Source organism: Hipposideros armiger, unplaced genomic scaffold, assembly GCF_001890085.2.
Source record: "Hipposideros armiger isolate ML-2016 unplaced genomic scaffold, ASM189008v1 scaffold_169, whole genome shotgun sequence".
In the NCBI taxonomy this organism is placed as follows: Eukaryota; Metazoa; Chordata; class Mammalia; order Chiroptera; family Hipposideridae; genus Hipposideros; species Hipposideros armiger.
The window spans coordinates 189,474-205,446 of NW_017731519.1; the positions used below are offsets into that span (position 1 = coordinate 189,474).

At 32.6% G+C, this 15,973-nt stretch overlaps 1 protein-coding gene across 3 annotated transcripts in view; it reads right to left on the minus strand.

The window, feature by feature from the left end:
- The window catches only part of PHIP (PHIP subunit of CUL4-Ring ligase complex), a 116,625-nt gene that overhangs the window by 66,279 nt on the left and 34,373 nt on the right, over nt 1-15,973 (minus strand). For all 3 annotated transcript variants that reach the window (XM_019651911.1, XM_019651909.1, XM_019651910.1), the window contains 8 exons: nt 11,762-11,983; nt 11,382-11,482; nt 10,024-10,094; nt 8,563-8,663; nt 8,424-8,464; nt 7,579-7,677; nt 6,148-6,301; nt 5,564-5,698 (listed from right to left, as the gene is read on the minus strand). In XM_019651911.1, coding sequence (XP_019507456.1) covers nt 5,564-5,698; nt 6,148-6,301; nt 7,579-7,677; nt 8,424-8,464; nt 8,563-8,663; nt 10,024-10,094; nt 11,382-11,482; nt 11,762-11,983 — 924 coding nt within the window. The remainder of the gene's footprint in view (nt 1-5,563; nt 5,699-6,147; nt 6,302-7,578; nt 7,678-8,423; nt 8,465-8,562; nt 8,664-10,023; nt 10,095-11,381; nt 11,483-11,761; nt 11,984-15,973) is intronic.

Genomic DNA, 15,973 nt, shown 5'->3' on the forward strand with positions numbered 1-15,973 from the left:
GTATGTCTTTGATACCAAGATATACAATAGATGAGAAAGAGAGACAGAATCTAAAGAACCCCAGAAACCTGAAAGAAATTAGCAATAACTAAAGTTTATATAATCAGAAGACTGAAGGTAATTCCTTACCCAGAAAGGCTGAAACAAAGACTGGAAGCATCAAAGAATCCTTTTAACATACAGAGTGCTGATATGACATCTTGTTAGATGATGACAGGTAATGAGATAGAAGGAAGGGGGGAGAGAGAAAGGAAGGGAGGAAGGGGGGGGAAAGAGGAAGGGAGGAAGAAGAGAGGGAGAATGAGAGACAGAGACAGAGAGATATCGATACCTTGATTCACAAGAGAACACGATACGAGATATACCTATTTTGAGCTTTTCTTTCTCCCTTTCCTAGATACATGCAGCTATAATTGGCTAAAACTAAAATAGCGGTAACACTGAGAACATGTTAATGTCAGAAGTATGCATGTGCAAAAATTCTGAGTGGTGGATTGCAGCCTCTGCTCATTTGGAACGTTGTTGCAAGGAGAAATTATTGTTCTGGATTAGTGGACACTGGAACATTTTTTTTAAATCTCAAGTAAAAGGAAGGTTAACAACTATAAAAATAAGAAAAAAATTAATTAAATAAATAAAATTATTTGGAATTTACCCATGAAACAACAAAAATAAAGCAAAAATCAAATTCAGTAAAATTGCTTTCTAGCAAGAGACATATTGTACTCTTCAGTTAAAATCAGAACCAGACAAGAGGCAACCAGAAGAGCACTTTGAATAACATAATAGAAATACTAAGACATGGAAAGATTCACAGACACAGCTAGAACAATAGGTATAGAAAGAGAGCAGTAAAGATAAAGCAAAAGCGCCAGACACATGAGGAAAGCTACTAATGTGGAATCTACAAATCCCAGACCAAACACCTTTATTTACTATCTAATAATTAGATATTTACTATCTAATAATCTAATGGCCTAGTACTAAGAATTTGAAAGTCCCTTTTCATCTTATCAAGTAAATTTAATATTCATTTAGTTAACCTATTAGCTAAAACTTGGCTATACTGTGATATTTAAGAGAAAAAGTTTAGGAACATCTGTGCTTTATATAAACTCCTAAAGTTGCCCATCTCTTTCAGGGAATGGAACTATTACGAAGCCCTCAACTTCAGAGTTTATACACAATTTCAAGTTATTTCTGGGAATAATTTATTTGCCTCTTAACATTTAAATTAGAATTTAGAGCGTTTAAAATAGAGTGTAGAAATCTTGTCAAAACAAAGCTACACTAGTGTTTACCTTCTGCCACTACCAAAAATAAAAATGTAAGCTTGCTAAACTATACCCGAATAGTATGGAATATTCATAATACACACTATCTGCCTTCAATATAATATCCAAATAGACTCTACTTTTGCCCTGAAACTCAAGTTATATACGGGCTGGTCAGCTGAAACACGACTAAGTTACATAGTTTTTTGAAGGATGTAGATAAACAAAACATAAGGCCTAGAATTTAGGTTTTTTTAAAGAATAAAGTTGCCTTATGTTCATAACCTTCTCAACAATATTGTCTTGAGCCTTTTTGTGTGGTTAAAAGAAAAAAGAAAGTTTCAAAGTTTCTACCTTATATATCATGCTTTTCCAACAAATGCTTTTAAAAGTTTAAGATTATTTTATTTTTTTTAAAGATGAGACAACAAAGGAGATAAGGAATGCAAGGAATACGTATTCTATTCCATTTCATGCCCTATGTTACATCATCTCACCTGTCATATACTTCTTATAAGTAATGAAAACAAACCCAACATCCACTCCCCAACTGCTTTTATCATTCAGATCCTCTATTACAAAAGCTAGCAGTAAAAATAATGAAAATAACTCCATCACTTTCTAGACAAAACCACTAGCAACTTGAGAATCCATTTATAAGATTTGGAAACGAAATAAATGAGTAAATTATGTAAGCATAGAAGGAATTACATATCTTTATCTCAATTCTCAATCTCAAACCTTTTAATTTATTTACAAATTTAGGTGATCTTAAAATAAAGGATACAATTTTGAAAATTGTCATGACCTGATACAGAAAAAGAAATTAGGATATTTATCTGAATGAGACTATCAGTACAATATTAAAATTAATGACTCAGATTTTAAATGTATTAAGTGTATTAATAAATTTATTTATTAAAATGTAATTACTATATATCAAACATAGACATTTAAAAATTGAACCTCTGAAAAGGTTTTTGATGATATAGGATTTTTAACTTAAAATTTCAGAAAAGAATTTTAATTTCTGTAATAGGTAACAAAAGTGCAACAAAATGCTGATTAATACAAACCAATCATTTGTTAGATAATTTCATTACCTTTTACAAAAGCATTATAAATTTCAAATGAAAAATGCAATTATAAAAAAAGGGACTAATATTAAAGCAATATTCACAAAATATACTTGATAAAACCTGTATGTGTAAGAATTTGTATGTAAAAATTTTTGTTCTTTTAAAAGTGCAATTTACATTCCTTATTTTCTGGCCACAGGTTTAATGGTAAATTTACTTATTCATGCTATAAGCTTTGATTTTAAAACTCACACAAAATATTAATCTTAATAATATTTCATCTAAACTTTCACCACTTCTAGTTTAAAAATGGAATATTCCACTATAACTGGTCCCTCTACACAGTGCACAAAGAAGTATTTACTAAACTGAACTTGCGATTACTAGTATAATTTAATGTCAGGGATTGAATTTGTACTCAATCAACTTTTATGGTATCTGAGTAACTCATAAGCTTCCTTATTAACTACTAGTCAAATAGTTATAACTACAGCCAAAATTCATCACGATAGTGGAGAGTGGACACAAGCTTCTATTCTTCCCTCAAATTGTTTTAATCTTAATAGCAATGCTGGATGCTTTATCTTCCATCTGCCCATAGATAAAACAAACAATGAAAAGAATAAAAGAGTGAAGAGCAAAAAATTGGGTACTTAGATAACTTACAAATTAAGAGACAGATAGGAAAAAAAAAATCATCAAGCTAAATTGTAAGATCTCAAAAGATGTACTCAGAGTTAATACCATTATGAAAACATTTCCCCCCGGACAAATCATTAACTAAATATAGTTGGATGTTAGCTGTGCAATGACCAACCATAACTACAGTTAGCATTTAAGAACACATTAGCAACAAACAAAAAACATGGGTTTAAATCCCAAGTGACTCTAAATAGCTGTGTAACCTAGGTAAACCTGGGCAAAGCACTTCATCTCTGTTTCCCCATTCATAAAACCAGTAATAATAAAATCTACCCTGATTATATTACAAGGTTTTTACGAGACCCAAATGAGGTAATATGTATAAGTATTTTGGAAGTCATTAAAAATCGACAAAAATTAAACAGAGTATCTTTATTCTAATGAGATGAAGAGTAGCTCATCTCGTTTTTTTAAATGCAGGATATATTTTTAATCCTTTTGAGTTTGTTTTATTTTTCTCAGAGTCTGAAGATTCTATGGCTACTATCCAATTCTACTTATTACATAAATTTGTTTCTTCTGCCATTTATAGGCTTTGCTCTTATTCAAAAAGAGCAGGAAAAATATCCTTATTTAAAACTTTTATTAAACAATAAGTAATATTTAAGGCAGTAATATAACTAACCCCTTAGCTAATGTCAAAGAATATACACTATAATATGGATGACTTCTACTCCTTGTTGTACCACTAATTTGTAAGGGTCTAAGAGTAAATCACTTCAATCTCAAGGTGCTGCAATTTTCATATCTACTGATAAGGTAGAGTATTAGTGTGACTGACTTACCTGATGAGAAAAATTCACCTTTAAACTCAAAGGTGAAAGTAGTACTTAAGTATGAGAGAACACTTTCCCTATAAACACTCAGTAATACACCAATGCCCTTTGAAAATATAAAATTACTTTGAAAATATAAAATTACTAAAGTCACTAATATATATATATATATGCCACAAATTGTTTTCTTTTGAAATTATAAAGACAAATTGAGAAATGACTAATTTCCTTTTTCAACAGAGATGTCCCAAAAAGAAGCAAACCAGACACACAAAGATAGAAAAGGTGAAAAAATTTCTTTACCAGCATATTTAAAGATTTGCTTTTTAACAAAACTCCTCTATACATATAATCACTAAGGAAATCCATCCATCACTAACAATTGTACCTCAAATAAGTAACACGGTCTTTTTAGAAAAATAACAACTTGACAAGTCTTATTTCTTACCTTATTGTACACTAAGACCATAGTGACAAAAACACCTCGTTAGTTCCTTCACTAACAAAAATTCCTTTTATCTTATGCTTACTCCTCCCTCAAATTGTTTTTTATTTCTTATTATGTAGAAGTAATTTTACTAATATTATCAATCAAGTATTGAATCATTTTCACGAAATTTTTTCACAAACCATTATATTTCACAAGACTGTTTTGTGAAATAATTTTTTGGTAAAATAATTCTGACCACACACGCTATTGTTAGGATTTATTACCAGAGATTCCTATCACTGATTTTTATATATATATTAGTTTCAGGTGTACAAAACAATGCAATAGTTATCCTTTTCATCCCTTACAAAGTGACAACCTCCCTCCCCCCACCCACAGCCTCTCCACCCCCGGTATCATACCTATCTATTACAATTCCATTGATTTCATTCCCACACTATACGCCACATCCCATGACTATGTATGTATTAAATTATAGTTGACATACAATATTATTCAATGGCAGCTTCAGATGACAGTGCAGTGGTCAGGCCTCTACATCGGCTATCATTGATTTTTAAGAAAAATCTAAACATGCCAAAATAATAGAAACACATTTTTCTTTGTTGATAGGTACCGATATATAGGAAGTAGATAAAAAAATGTTAACTAAACAGTAGTATTTGAGGAGCACTTTATACTTCACATAGTGGTTAGAGAGGAGTGGAAACACTGAAGAATAAGATGTATGTGATATTAAACCACTATAATTCAAATACTTAGCAAAATACACTAAAATTCTATGAAAGAAGCAGAATATGGAGGGAAAAGGATTTAATCCCACATAAATATCTATTTTAACGTACTATAACTTAAAAAGAGAGAAGAATGCCTGATTCTTTGGCATTAATTTTAAAATGGGTGTTATTTTAATAAATTCTGTTATACTACAAGACTACTAATGAAGTACGATAACATAATATTAAGTATAATTTCTTCACATAGCTTTCAAACTTTTGTCTTATCTATATTATATCTTCATATTTGTGAGTTTCTCATCAAAGTTTCACTTTTAAAACTATTTAAAAAACTAGGGTAGTTATCACAATATCCATGTACTGTAATATGTACAATTTTCTTTTAAATTTAGCATGTAAATAAAAGTGTGGAATAAGCAACTTTTTAAAATTTACAGTCAAAATAATGTCTAAACCAATTCTTAAATGGATTTCCTTGTGATATGCAGAGTTCCTGAGTCAAGAAGTCCCCAAATCTTTAAAAGCTATGAAGACTGATAATTACCATATTGAAATAAGATCGAATTTTGACTCCTCTTGCCAGATCCCATACTATCACGTTTCCATCATGACCAGCAGAAAAAAGAACTCTTGGATCAAATGGGTGTGGCTCAAGAACAAACACCTCATCTTCATGACCCTGAAATATTTTTTAATATTTAACAAATATTTTGAATATTTAACGAAGAATTATAAACATTAAAAAAAAGAAAACTCAATCAAACACCAATATGGAAACATTTCTAGAATTTAAGTTTTAAGAATTACTAAAGTGGCAAAAATCTTCATTTTTATCAATGTACAATAATGAAGCTGAGCTAATATCACTGTCCAGGACTTTGCTATCACTTGGTGAAATCTGAGAATACTACTGATGTAGCTCCACATACTAAAAATCAGCAAGGATCTGTATTTCCAAGCCAAACCTATTTAACAGCATTTTAATATTATTTCCAATCTCCTGCAAAGACCTGTTACCCATTTAGCAAGTTAGTCTTTTAGCTAACATAAAAGACTTTATTCTTCACTGAAAATATTCCATTCTACATTCAGTTTCAAATACGACAAAAATTAAATCTTTTTTCTCACCATCAGAACATGAATTAGTTGACCAGTGTAAGAATTCCAAACTTTCAGAGTCATGTTATTAACTGCAGTTATAACTGTATTGTCATGTCGATCCCACGCTACCATAGTGACTTTCATTTTTGTGATTTTATCTTCTATTCCTTGAAGGCTTTGGCTGAAAGTGACAGAGGCAGTATTTGTTTATACAGACATTATTTATAAATATCATTAGTATGACAAAAACCTAAATGTATTATCTCTTAATTTATATTCATTAACATAACTGTCACTGAACTGTAATTAAGAATAGTTTGAATAAACATAGAATGATGGCAAAAATCACTGCACTGACTCAGCAAGCCCAGGATTCCAGTACTCGTAAGCCCCTAGTAATAGATGACTTGGAGTAAAAATATCACTGCTTTAACTCTATCTGGACCCAGGAACTCTATATGTCATGCTGCTCACTCTCCATCTTTTACTGCTGCTGTCATGCCCTGCTAACTGCTTTGTTATTCAATCCATCAGAAACTACTACACACAAATACAAACAGAAAAAAATGATAAGATGTTAAGACCAAAATAACAGTTACAAGGTGCAATATAATTTCTCTTAGCTGGAGAAAACCATTGGCCATTATACCATATCATCCCTCTGTGACAGACAGAGCATTATAATATGTTTTGTTTCAAAAACTAGTGAAACTTAACCCATTCTTTCAGTATTATCATCCCCTTAACAAAACTAAGCTGAAAAAAATCATTGGGCTGGCCGAGAGGCTCAGCTTGGTTAAGAGCTCGCTTGGGAGCGCCAGCTCTGAGCAGTAGCTTGGAGCAGCAGGGCCGCGCGGTTCTGATCCCACATGAGGGCCAGTGAGACACTGCGCCCTCTACAGCAAGGTGACAAACAACAGCTCAACCTGGAGCTGGGCTGCTGTGAGTCGCGGGTGATAGCGCAGGCTGCAGCGGGACTGCAGTGGGCTGCCGTGGGACTGCAGTGGGCCGCTGTGAGCTACGTGAGTGGCTGGCAGCCAGTGTGAGCGGCCGACCAATGACCAGCGACTGATTGCCTCACCCAGGAAGAGTGCAATCATCATACCAACATGGGCCAGTGAAGCGACGTCCTCCACAACTAAACTGAAGAACAAAACACCAATTTGTCTACCTGTCTGTTCCCCTTCCCCGATTCTCCAATGCTGTTCCCCTCCCCCAATTCCCCAATAAAATCTTCAACAACAAAAAATCATTAATGCAGGTCTTCATGTATTGCAAAAAATCATTTCATAAAATTTAAAGCCTTTCCTCTCTAATAGTACCTCTAGTTATTATAATAATTTTAACAGAGATTATGATATATACTTTTATAGGCTGAGCATCACATCAAACTGGGAATATAGCATACTCTAAATGATCTATCTATATTTATGTATTATTTCAAATTTGACCGCTTACCCTGATGGACGAGTAGCCATATCCAACAAAATGCTCTTCCATTCTCTTCGTTTAAATTGCCAAATACGGGCTGTCCCATCACGACTCCCACTTACAAACCTATATTAAAAGGAGCCCATCCCCCAAAGAAAAACCACACATACTTTACAGAAATGTACTTTCCCAGAGTTGTGTTTTTAAAAATACTAAAAAAGACAGCACTCATCTTTACTTATACAGAATTCTACTACAATAAAGATTACTGTCAGATATTCCCTGCAAATCTAAGAACTTCTAAAATTGTATAGGCTCTTAAAATTTTATACAAACATATTCTAATATTCATAGCTAGGTCTCAAAATAACACTCAAAAGAGATTCTAGGCCATTATTTACTACCTCAGATATAAAACTCATATTTTCCAATGGAAAAATACTGATTTTCCTCTCAATATTACTGAACTTGACTTGTTTTACTCAAGGTACTTAGAAATACCTTTCTAAAACAAGAACATGGAAAAATTTACACAATGTCATCTAAGTTTATCAATCGATAGTTCTGCTTCAAATATTACACTGTGATACATTTCCAATCTCTACTAAAAATTTCCCTACACTTTGATAGGTACAGAAAATATAAAGTGGCTATTATTAAAAGTAACCAAATAAACGTTATTACAAACAAAACAAAGACGTGTTTACATGCATGTGAAGGCTATATTCACTTTTTAGTATAACTGATGAAGATATTTATTTGAGGTGGTTAATTCGTATACAATTCTAATTAAAACCTAAGTATAAAAATAGCCTTTATTTCATAATTTTAAAATTGGAATTAAATTTAATGAATAAAAATAATTATTTTACCTGTTACTAGTGTTGGAAAACTGGATACTATCAACTTTGTCCTATATGTAAACAGACAAACAAAAAGAGGAGCCTGAATATAATAAACTGTTACAGTTATTTAAATTGTACTCATCTAATCCTTTTTACCAACACTTACAGTATGAAACTCCAATTCTGATATTTTCTCTGGCTGACCTGATCCAAAAAAATAAACCCTAATAATATGATCTGTGCTTCCTGTGGCCAGAAACATTCCACCTGCAGAATAACAGCAAACATTTATGAGCAAAACACAATTTCAAATTCTCTGAAAATTAGACAATGCAATGCACACAACATTACCACCACACACAACTGAATGATTAATACTTTACTGTAAAACTATTCCTATTTATCCTCAGTATAGAATACATCTAACCTGAATTTAATAAAGTTTGTTATAACATAGCTTTGACTAGGATAAGTTTTTCTATATTTACAGAAGTAAAGCATTCCACTACAAATGATTTCACTAAGTGATTACATATAATTGCTGAAGTTCCTCTCTTGCCCCATCTCCCATCTGTTAAAATTCTGTCAAACTTTTAGGGTCCAACACCTTCATTAAGTTGTCTTCACAAGCTCTGCAATCGAATGACCCTGCTTTCTTGAGAACTCTCATTAAGACTTTGTCTTATAGCACATACATTCTATCTTCTATTATAGTTATTTTGCATATTCAATCTATTCTCTCCTTGGAATCAATATTCTCCCACAGTGTCGAAAACAGTGCTATATATAATTGTATTAAAGTACTCTGAATGCTTGTATAATGCCTACATTTGTGTTATTGCTAGAAGGAAAACTGTTCATGGAAGCAACAGTGGAAATCTGCAAGTTAAAAATTAAAGATGTGTGGATATTAATATGGCAAAAATAGATTCATGGCATCAGTTTGCACTTTATCTCAGGTACTACAGCTATCCCAATTATGAAAATATTAAGTAAAACTGGAAATCAATGTGGAAAGAACTGGTATTAGGAACATTAAGCATTAAATCTATTTATGTTTCATTTTATTTTCTCATCAATTCAATTCAAATCTCCAGATCATAATTTGCTTTAAAAAACTAATATTCATTCAAAATGCTGCAGCATAAACTCAAAACTTAATTGGAATATCAGCATTGTTATACAGCTACCTTTTAAAGAGCAAATAAGAACAGTTTTGGAGCAAAGTAGTTAATGAAGTTGTACAAATATCAGTCAAATTTATTTTACTTAGCTATATGGGATAACTTCAAAGATCCATGAAAATACAAAGCCAATTTAAAATATGTTTCTTCCAGCAAGATAACTACTCAAAGATTTATTCTTTAATAAGAGCAAAATTTGAAACTATTTATTCTCTCCTACCAGAGCATTATGGTCTTCTTCAAGAAAAATAATAGTCATGTGAGTATATAAACTAAACTCTAGCAAAGTTCAAATATTCCTAAATTAATTTCCATTCCCTGCCATGTACATGAGAATATGATTTGTATTACAACAGTAAATATTTTCCAAAATTTTATGTGTTCCACTAGAAGCTTTCTAAGGTCCAACTTTAAGTGGAAAATTAGGGAGAACAAAATCTTACCAGCACTAAAAGAAGAACAGATCATTTGAACTCCAGGCCTAGGGCGTTCTGTAAATTTTGCAGGTCTTGGACTACAATACAAAAAAATAAACAATTAAAAATACCCTAAAGGAACTAGCAACACCAGAAATCAACTGTTTCAAAAAACAATCACAGAAGGACAGAATTAAATAAGTAGCAACAGATGGCTCTCTTTCTAAAAACAAGTTCAAAATCATTATGTGTCACGATCAGCAGATCTCGTAGAAACTCTACATACAGATTTTGTAGGAACTCCCGATTATACAATCCACACATAGAACAATCCCAAAGCCACTGTTACACCAGACATGTAGTTATTAGTTACATTTACTCCTAATCAAATTTAATAGGTTCTTAATTTTTGACCGAGTAGGATAGCAATGCACGAATAATTTAGGAAGTAAGTCATTTGTAAACATGAACACAATAGCAAAATACTAGGTGCTGCCTCTGTGGCATATGTACCATCAATAACTAAACATTTTCAATATTAGACATCATTAATTAACATCTCCCTTGTTTATCTTCTAATGTGACAAAATATGTTTTATAAGACTCCAAAAAGAAGAATCTTACATTTATTCTAGTGAAAATCTTAAGACTATTTGACTCTTAGGTCAACTATAATATAACGCTCATTCAAAACAGTGATCTTTAGAAAATAGGTCACATTCAACTATATTTACATTAATTGTACAATTATATGAGATTATGCCTTATATTAACACTACTGACATTAAATGTTAAATGTTATAATCAACCATATTAAAGAAAAAAGTTATAGATTTTACATGATACAACTCCAATACACAGACAATGTATTTGTAATGCTCCAATACAGTGATCATATTTAAAGCCCTACTTAATATATTGTACATTTTGACCTAGCTTTTCTCAGATTAGGGGAAAATTTCAAAAATAATTAGAGCCTTCAACTTAAACCAGAGTGCACTGCACAACTTTTACAATCCATAGCTAACGAATATAGAGTGGTTTCAGTTTTGTGATCACTTAAGGAAAAAAAAAAAAACAAAAAGAGTGGTAATAAGACAGGTGTATTTTGAAGAAAAGAGTAAGGGCTAGCATAAAGATAAGTGAAAAAAGAAACAAACATGTTAACATTAGAAAACTTTCTTTGAAGCATAAAAAGGAAAAAAAGAAGCATAAAAATGAAAGAGGGCAATATAAATGCAGAGCCAAAATGCATTCATTACTTATTCAAGAAGAAAAAGGAAATTTATTCCTATTGTTGACTTTGTAGCTTTTGCAATTTCAACCATTAAATTAAACATATTATGTTTTTAATGTCATATCTATGAAATAAAAGAGCAACTGACTTTATTTTAAGGGTTCCGGCATCCCATAACCAAAAACAAATAGTGCCATCTGCCCCAGTAGAAGACAGGTATCTCTTTGAGCCACTGCACAACGGTGAGAACTGAAAAATAATAAAAGAAAAAGAATATCTTTACAAGGGTGACACAGTTCAAACAATAAACCCATTCTTTACCAAACAAATAGCAACAATAACAGAATTAGAAAACTCCCAGAACTGACAGTCATGACTACCAGGTTATTTAAAGTCCACACGTTTATAAAGAAAGCAGAAATATTCCTTTCTTTGTTTTAGCTGGCTTTTATATATTGGATTATAAAAGTGACTTCCTAAAATTTACTTTATAATCAAAAAGGATTTTCCAGGGATTAAAACAACTACCTGTAGTGATGTTATAGATGCACTGTGGCCCTGAAGAACAGCCAAAGGTGCACACGTTCGAAGACACCAGACACGGATCATTTTATCACAACTTCCAGCCGCTATCATGGTATTCTCAAAGTTTACAGCCATGTCTGATATCTCAGCAGCATGTCCTCTTAAAGTAGCTAATAATCTTCCATCATCAGTTGCCCAGATTTTCACAAGACAGTCATCAGAACCCTTAAAATAAGAATGAATAACAGAAATAACTATAAGTTTTAATTAAAATATTAACACATATAAAGAAATCATATTTGTTATGTCCACTTCCCAACAATTATATTAGGTACTGAAAAGTGTTAAATATTTGTGTTAAGAATTTTCCTCTACACAAGGCTATTTTATTAAATTATTCACTTATAATACCCATGTGCCCACATCTAACAGGAGATGTTAGTAATAACCAACATTTACTTACTATCCCCTCCCTATCATCCAAGGTAATCTCCATCTAGAATCCTGTGAAAGAATCTGAACTTCTGAAGTAGTAAGACAAAATTATAATTGCAAAACAAATGTAATATGCAATACTGAAAACGAAAGTAAGCTCATTTGGGGTTTTTTCTCCTAGGAAGCTAATAACATAATATGTTGAGTTTCTCATCATTGATCTTCAGCTAAATACACACATAAATCACCCAAAGCCAGTTATCAGAACAAATTTTATCTGAATGAATTCAATAAAAATACATAAATTACTTGTTTACTCTGCAACAGCAGAGTAAGCTCATCAAGAAACTAAAGGATACATAGTAAGTAGAGATATTTACAAATAAACAATTCGATTTCATATAGACAAACTAGAGACTAGAACTTTTAGGCTTTATTGTTTTTTATTCTCTAATTTTCCTTATTCATCTTATAGCTTTAAGTTTATACGGTTTTCCCAATCTCTCCCTGTATCCCCCTATTTTTCACTATTAAAAGTTTTAAATATACAAAGAGTAGGGAATACTATCCTTAACTCCATATATCCATTCCCCAGATTCAAAATTTATCAACAGGTATCAAAGGCTGCATTTATTAAAATTCCTTTTAAAATTCCTTACAATGTCCAATCTAATTCTTTAAAAAAAAAAAAAAGCACATTGTATCTGACATTAGAAAATACTTAAGAGGATGTACAAAAACGAATGTATACAGATCAAGTTGTCTACTTCATACCGACAACAGGTATGACATACAATTGATCACACAGTATTAACAGAACATGTTAAATGCTGAACCCTAAATGAGACTCTGCAACACTACCTAGAACATTCTCAATTAACTATAAAACCAGTTCTTCTGACTGAGCTTTGAAGCAAATTAAATGGGTTACCAACCACTAAAGACTGGTAATGAAACTTAACTTGTAAATTATCCATATTAAAATCTGATATTACCATCATGCTCACTTAATCTCAGGCACTTCATCTATAAAACAAGGTTAAACTGGATGATCTCTAAGGTTCCCTCCACACCTTTAAAATTTGGTACTTCATGCCTTTATTTATCCATTTGCCTTGCAATTACAATATGTGCCAAACACTGAAAATACAAGGACGAGATAGATACAAAGACACAATATTCCTCTCCTTATGAAGCAAAGCAGAAGAGTGAAAATGCAATAACAAGTCGTAAGTGCTATATGATGAGATCCAAGCCAGGGAGCAGCTTGTTTTTCTGAGGTGGAAAATAAGATCTGTAAAGGAATCCAGCAGCAGGGATACGTACAGTTGTACATGAAGAGGCAATGTAGTGTAGTAGTTTAAGAGCACAGACTCTAGGGTCAAATGTCTGGGTTCATGACCTGGCATGATTACTTTCTAGATGCTTGACCTTCGGCAAATTACGTATGCCTCCTGTGCTTCAGTTTTCTTATTTGTACCTACTTTATAGAGTTTTTGCAAAAACTAAATGAGTAAATGAAGGTGGAGTGCCTGGCACCTGGTAAAAACTCTATATGGACTACCACACTGCTTTTGTTGGTGGTAGTATTCTTATTTTAATAATATTCCTATTAGTTTAAAGAGAATAAATATTCCACATATGGTGACTAGAGAGAGATGTATGATCAAAGCGTGAAAATGTGAATGTTGAGTACTTCCAGAAACTGCAAGTAGTCTGAAGCTAACTCAGAGTGTGAGGTGAAGGTATGAGGATAAAGTCAGGGAAAAACTGTGAAGGACTTTTTTATGGTATACTAAGAAATATGATATAAAATGGGATCCCTTAAGGTTATCAAGATGGTGAGTATCAGGACCATATTTATGTTTTCCAAAGATCACACTGGCATCAGTGTGAATTAGGTTAGAAAGTATATCAGTTGAAAGTTGTTAAAACAGCACAGGCAGAAGAGAATAAGTGATAAAACTGAGATTATTATAGAAGAGATGGATATAATAGCTATTTGGGAAATTAAAGGGATGAGGGTTATATCAAGGCTATCTGTGGGCACTGAAGAAGGACTATGACTTCCAGAAAGCTCATCTACCTGGCACTTGGGAAGTATACTGGGTATTAACTGAATTTAAAAAATGTCTTTAAAGCATTCATTCAACTCTCAATTTCTCTAAATTCCACAAATTAAGTCAATTTACTCACTTCATTTATCTTCTAAACATTAAGGCAATATTTGGCTCTGACCTACATTCACAACAAAAATTAAATTTTAAGTATGCTAATACAGGTAGAATACATGAAAAAAATAAAATCATGACATCTCATTATACTTCAGAGTACTGATATAATTTTGTCCTTACGAGTATACAGCTGAGTGAGACTTTGCTTTACATGCTACCATAAAAGGCATTTCACATTTTTCATGTTAAAAACCAGAAAAAAAAACCCAGTTTTTTTACCAAAATGCCAGCTTCACTGAAAGAAACAGTGGCAACCTGTGATCTAAAAATCAGCCTCCAGAGATTTTTCAGCAATTAACATCTACCAAAAAGTCCCACTATAATCTTATTGAATTCATTATTTACAAATCTCATCAATTTAGTATTACTTAGTAATTTTGCTTTATTTAGACAAGTGATTAAACACCCCCGCCCCGCCCCCCAAAAAACCCACTATGCACATGTTCCCCAAGTGTGCATTATCTCAATTAACCTTTCTTTTGTTCCATTAAATTGAAGGACAGAAATCTTTGATTGCCCTTTCAGGGAAATCTCTCTTCACTATCCTCTTCCATGACCCTATATTGTGCTGTCTCCACCCTTACCCCTGTCCCCCAGAACTGGCAGAATTTCAAACAGAACTCTAAAGCATCCTTAAGCAATTTCTACTTCATGCAACAGTAATTATGATCACTAATTTATTTTTATGGGAATGTGAAACTAAAGATGATCTGACAAATTCAACTAAGTTATTTCAAAATGACTATCAGAAATATAAATATACATAAATAATTGACTGAAAAGGAGTGCAGAAGAAAAATTAAATTTACTGGGGAAACATTTTTAAAAGCACTATAAATGTGTTTAAATTGAATGTGAAAGGATGAATTAAAAATTGATAAAATTCTTTAAAGACCAAACTGTAGAGCAGAATTTAACAGATGAACTTTCTTCCAACAAGCCTACTTCAAATGTTAGTAAGGTCAATGATAAACCAAAGAGTAGGACATTATAGTCTTTCGAACAAAATGTTAAAAAAAAAGTTATGAACATTAAAATAAAAACAATGTTATGTTAATGGTGAAAGGAATGAGATCGATTACATAGGCATGGGGGTTGGCCTTCGATAGAAGAGATGCATAAGCTTGCTTCTAAGATATACGGTATGAAGGCAAGAGAGGAATGGTACAGACAGCAATTTTAAAGTAAACAGTTAAGAAATTAGAGGATTCTAACCTTAGTATGTAAAAAAAAAAAAATCAGAGGATTACTTCCTAAAAGAGGGAAAGGGGAAAACAAAAGGAAACCAGGGCCAGCTGAGTGGTGCGTTCGTTAAGAACTGGCTTGGGATGTCGGAGGGCCCCAGTTCGGATCCCACATATGAGGGCCAGTGACACTGCCCTCCACAGCTAAGATGCTGAACAACAGCTCAACCTGGAGTTGGGCTGCTGTGAGGCGATGGCGTAGGCTGCAGCCCCTGTGGCAGTGGGTTGCCGTGGGCTACCGTATGTAGCCAGCAGCCAGCATGAGCGGCCAGCAGCTGCAGTGAGTGGCCGTCCAGAAGCCG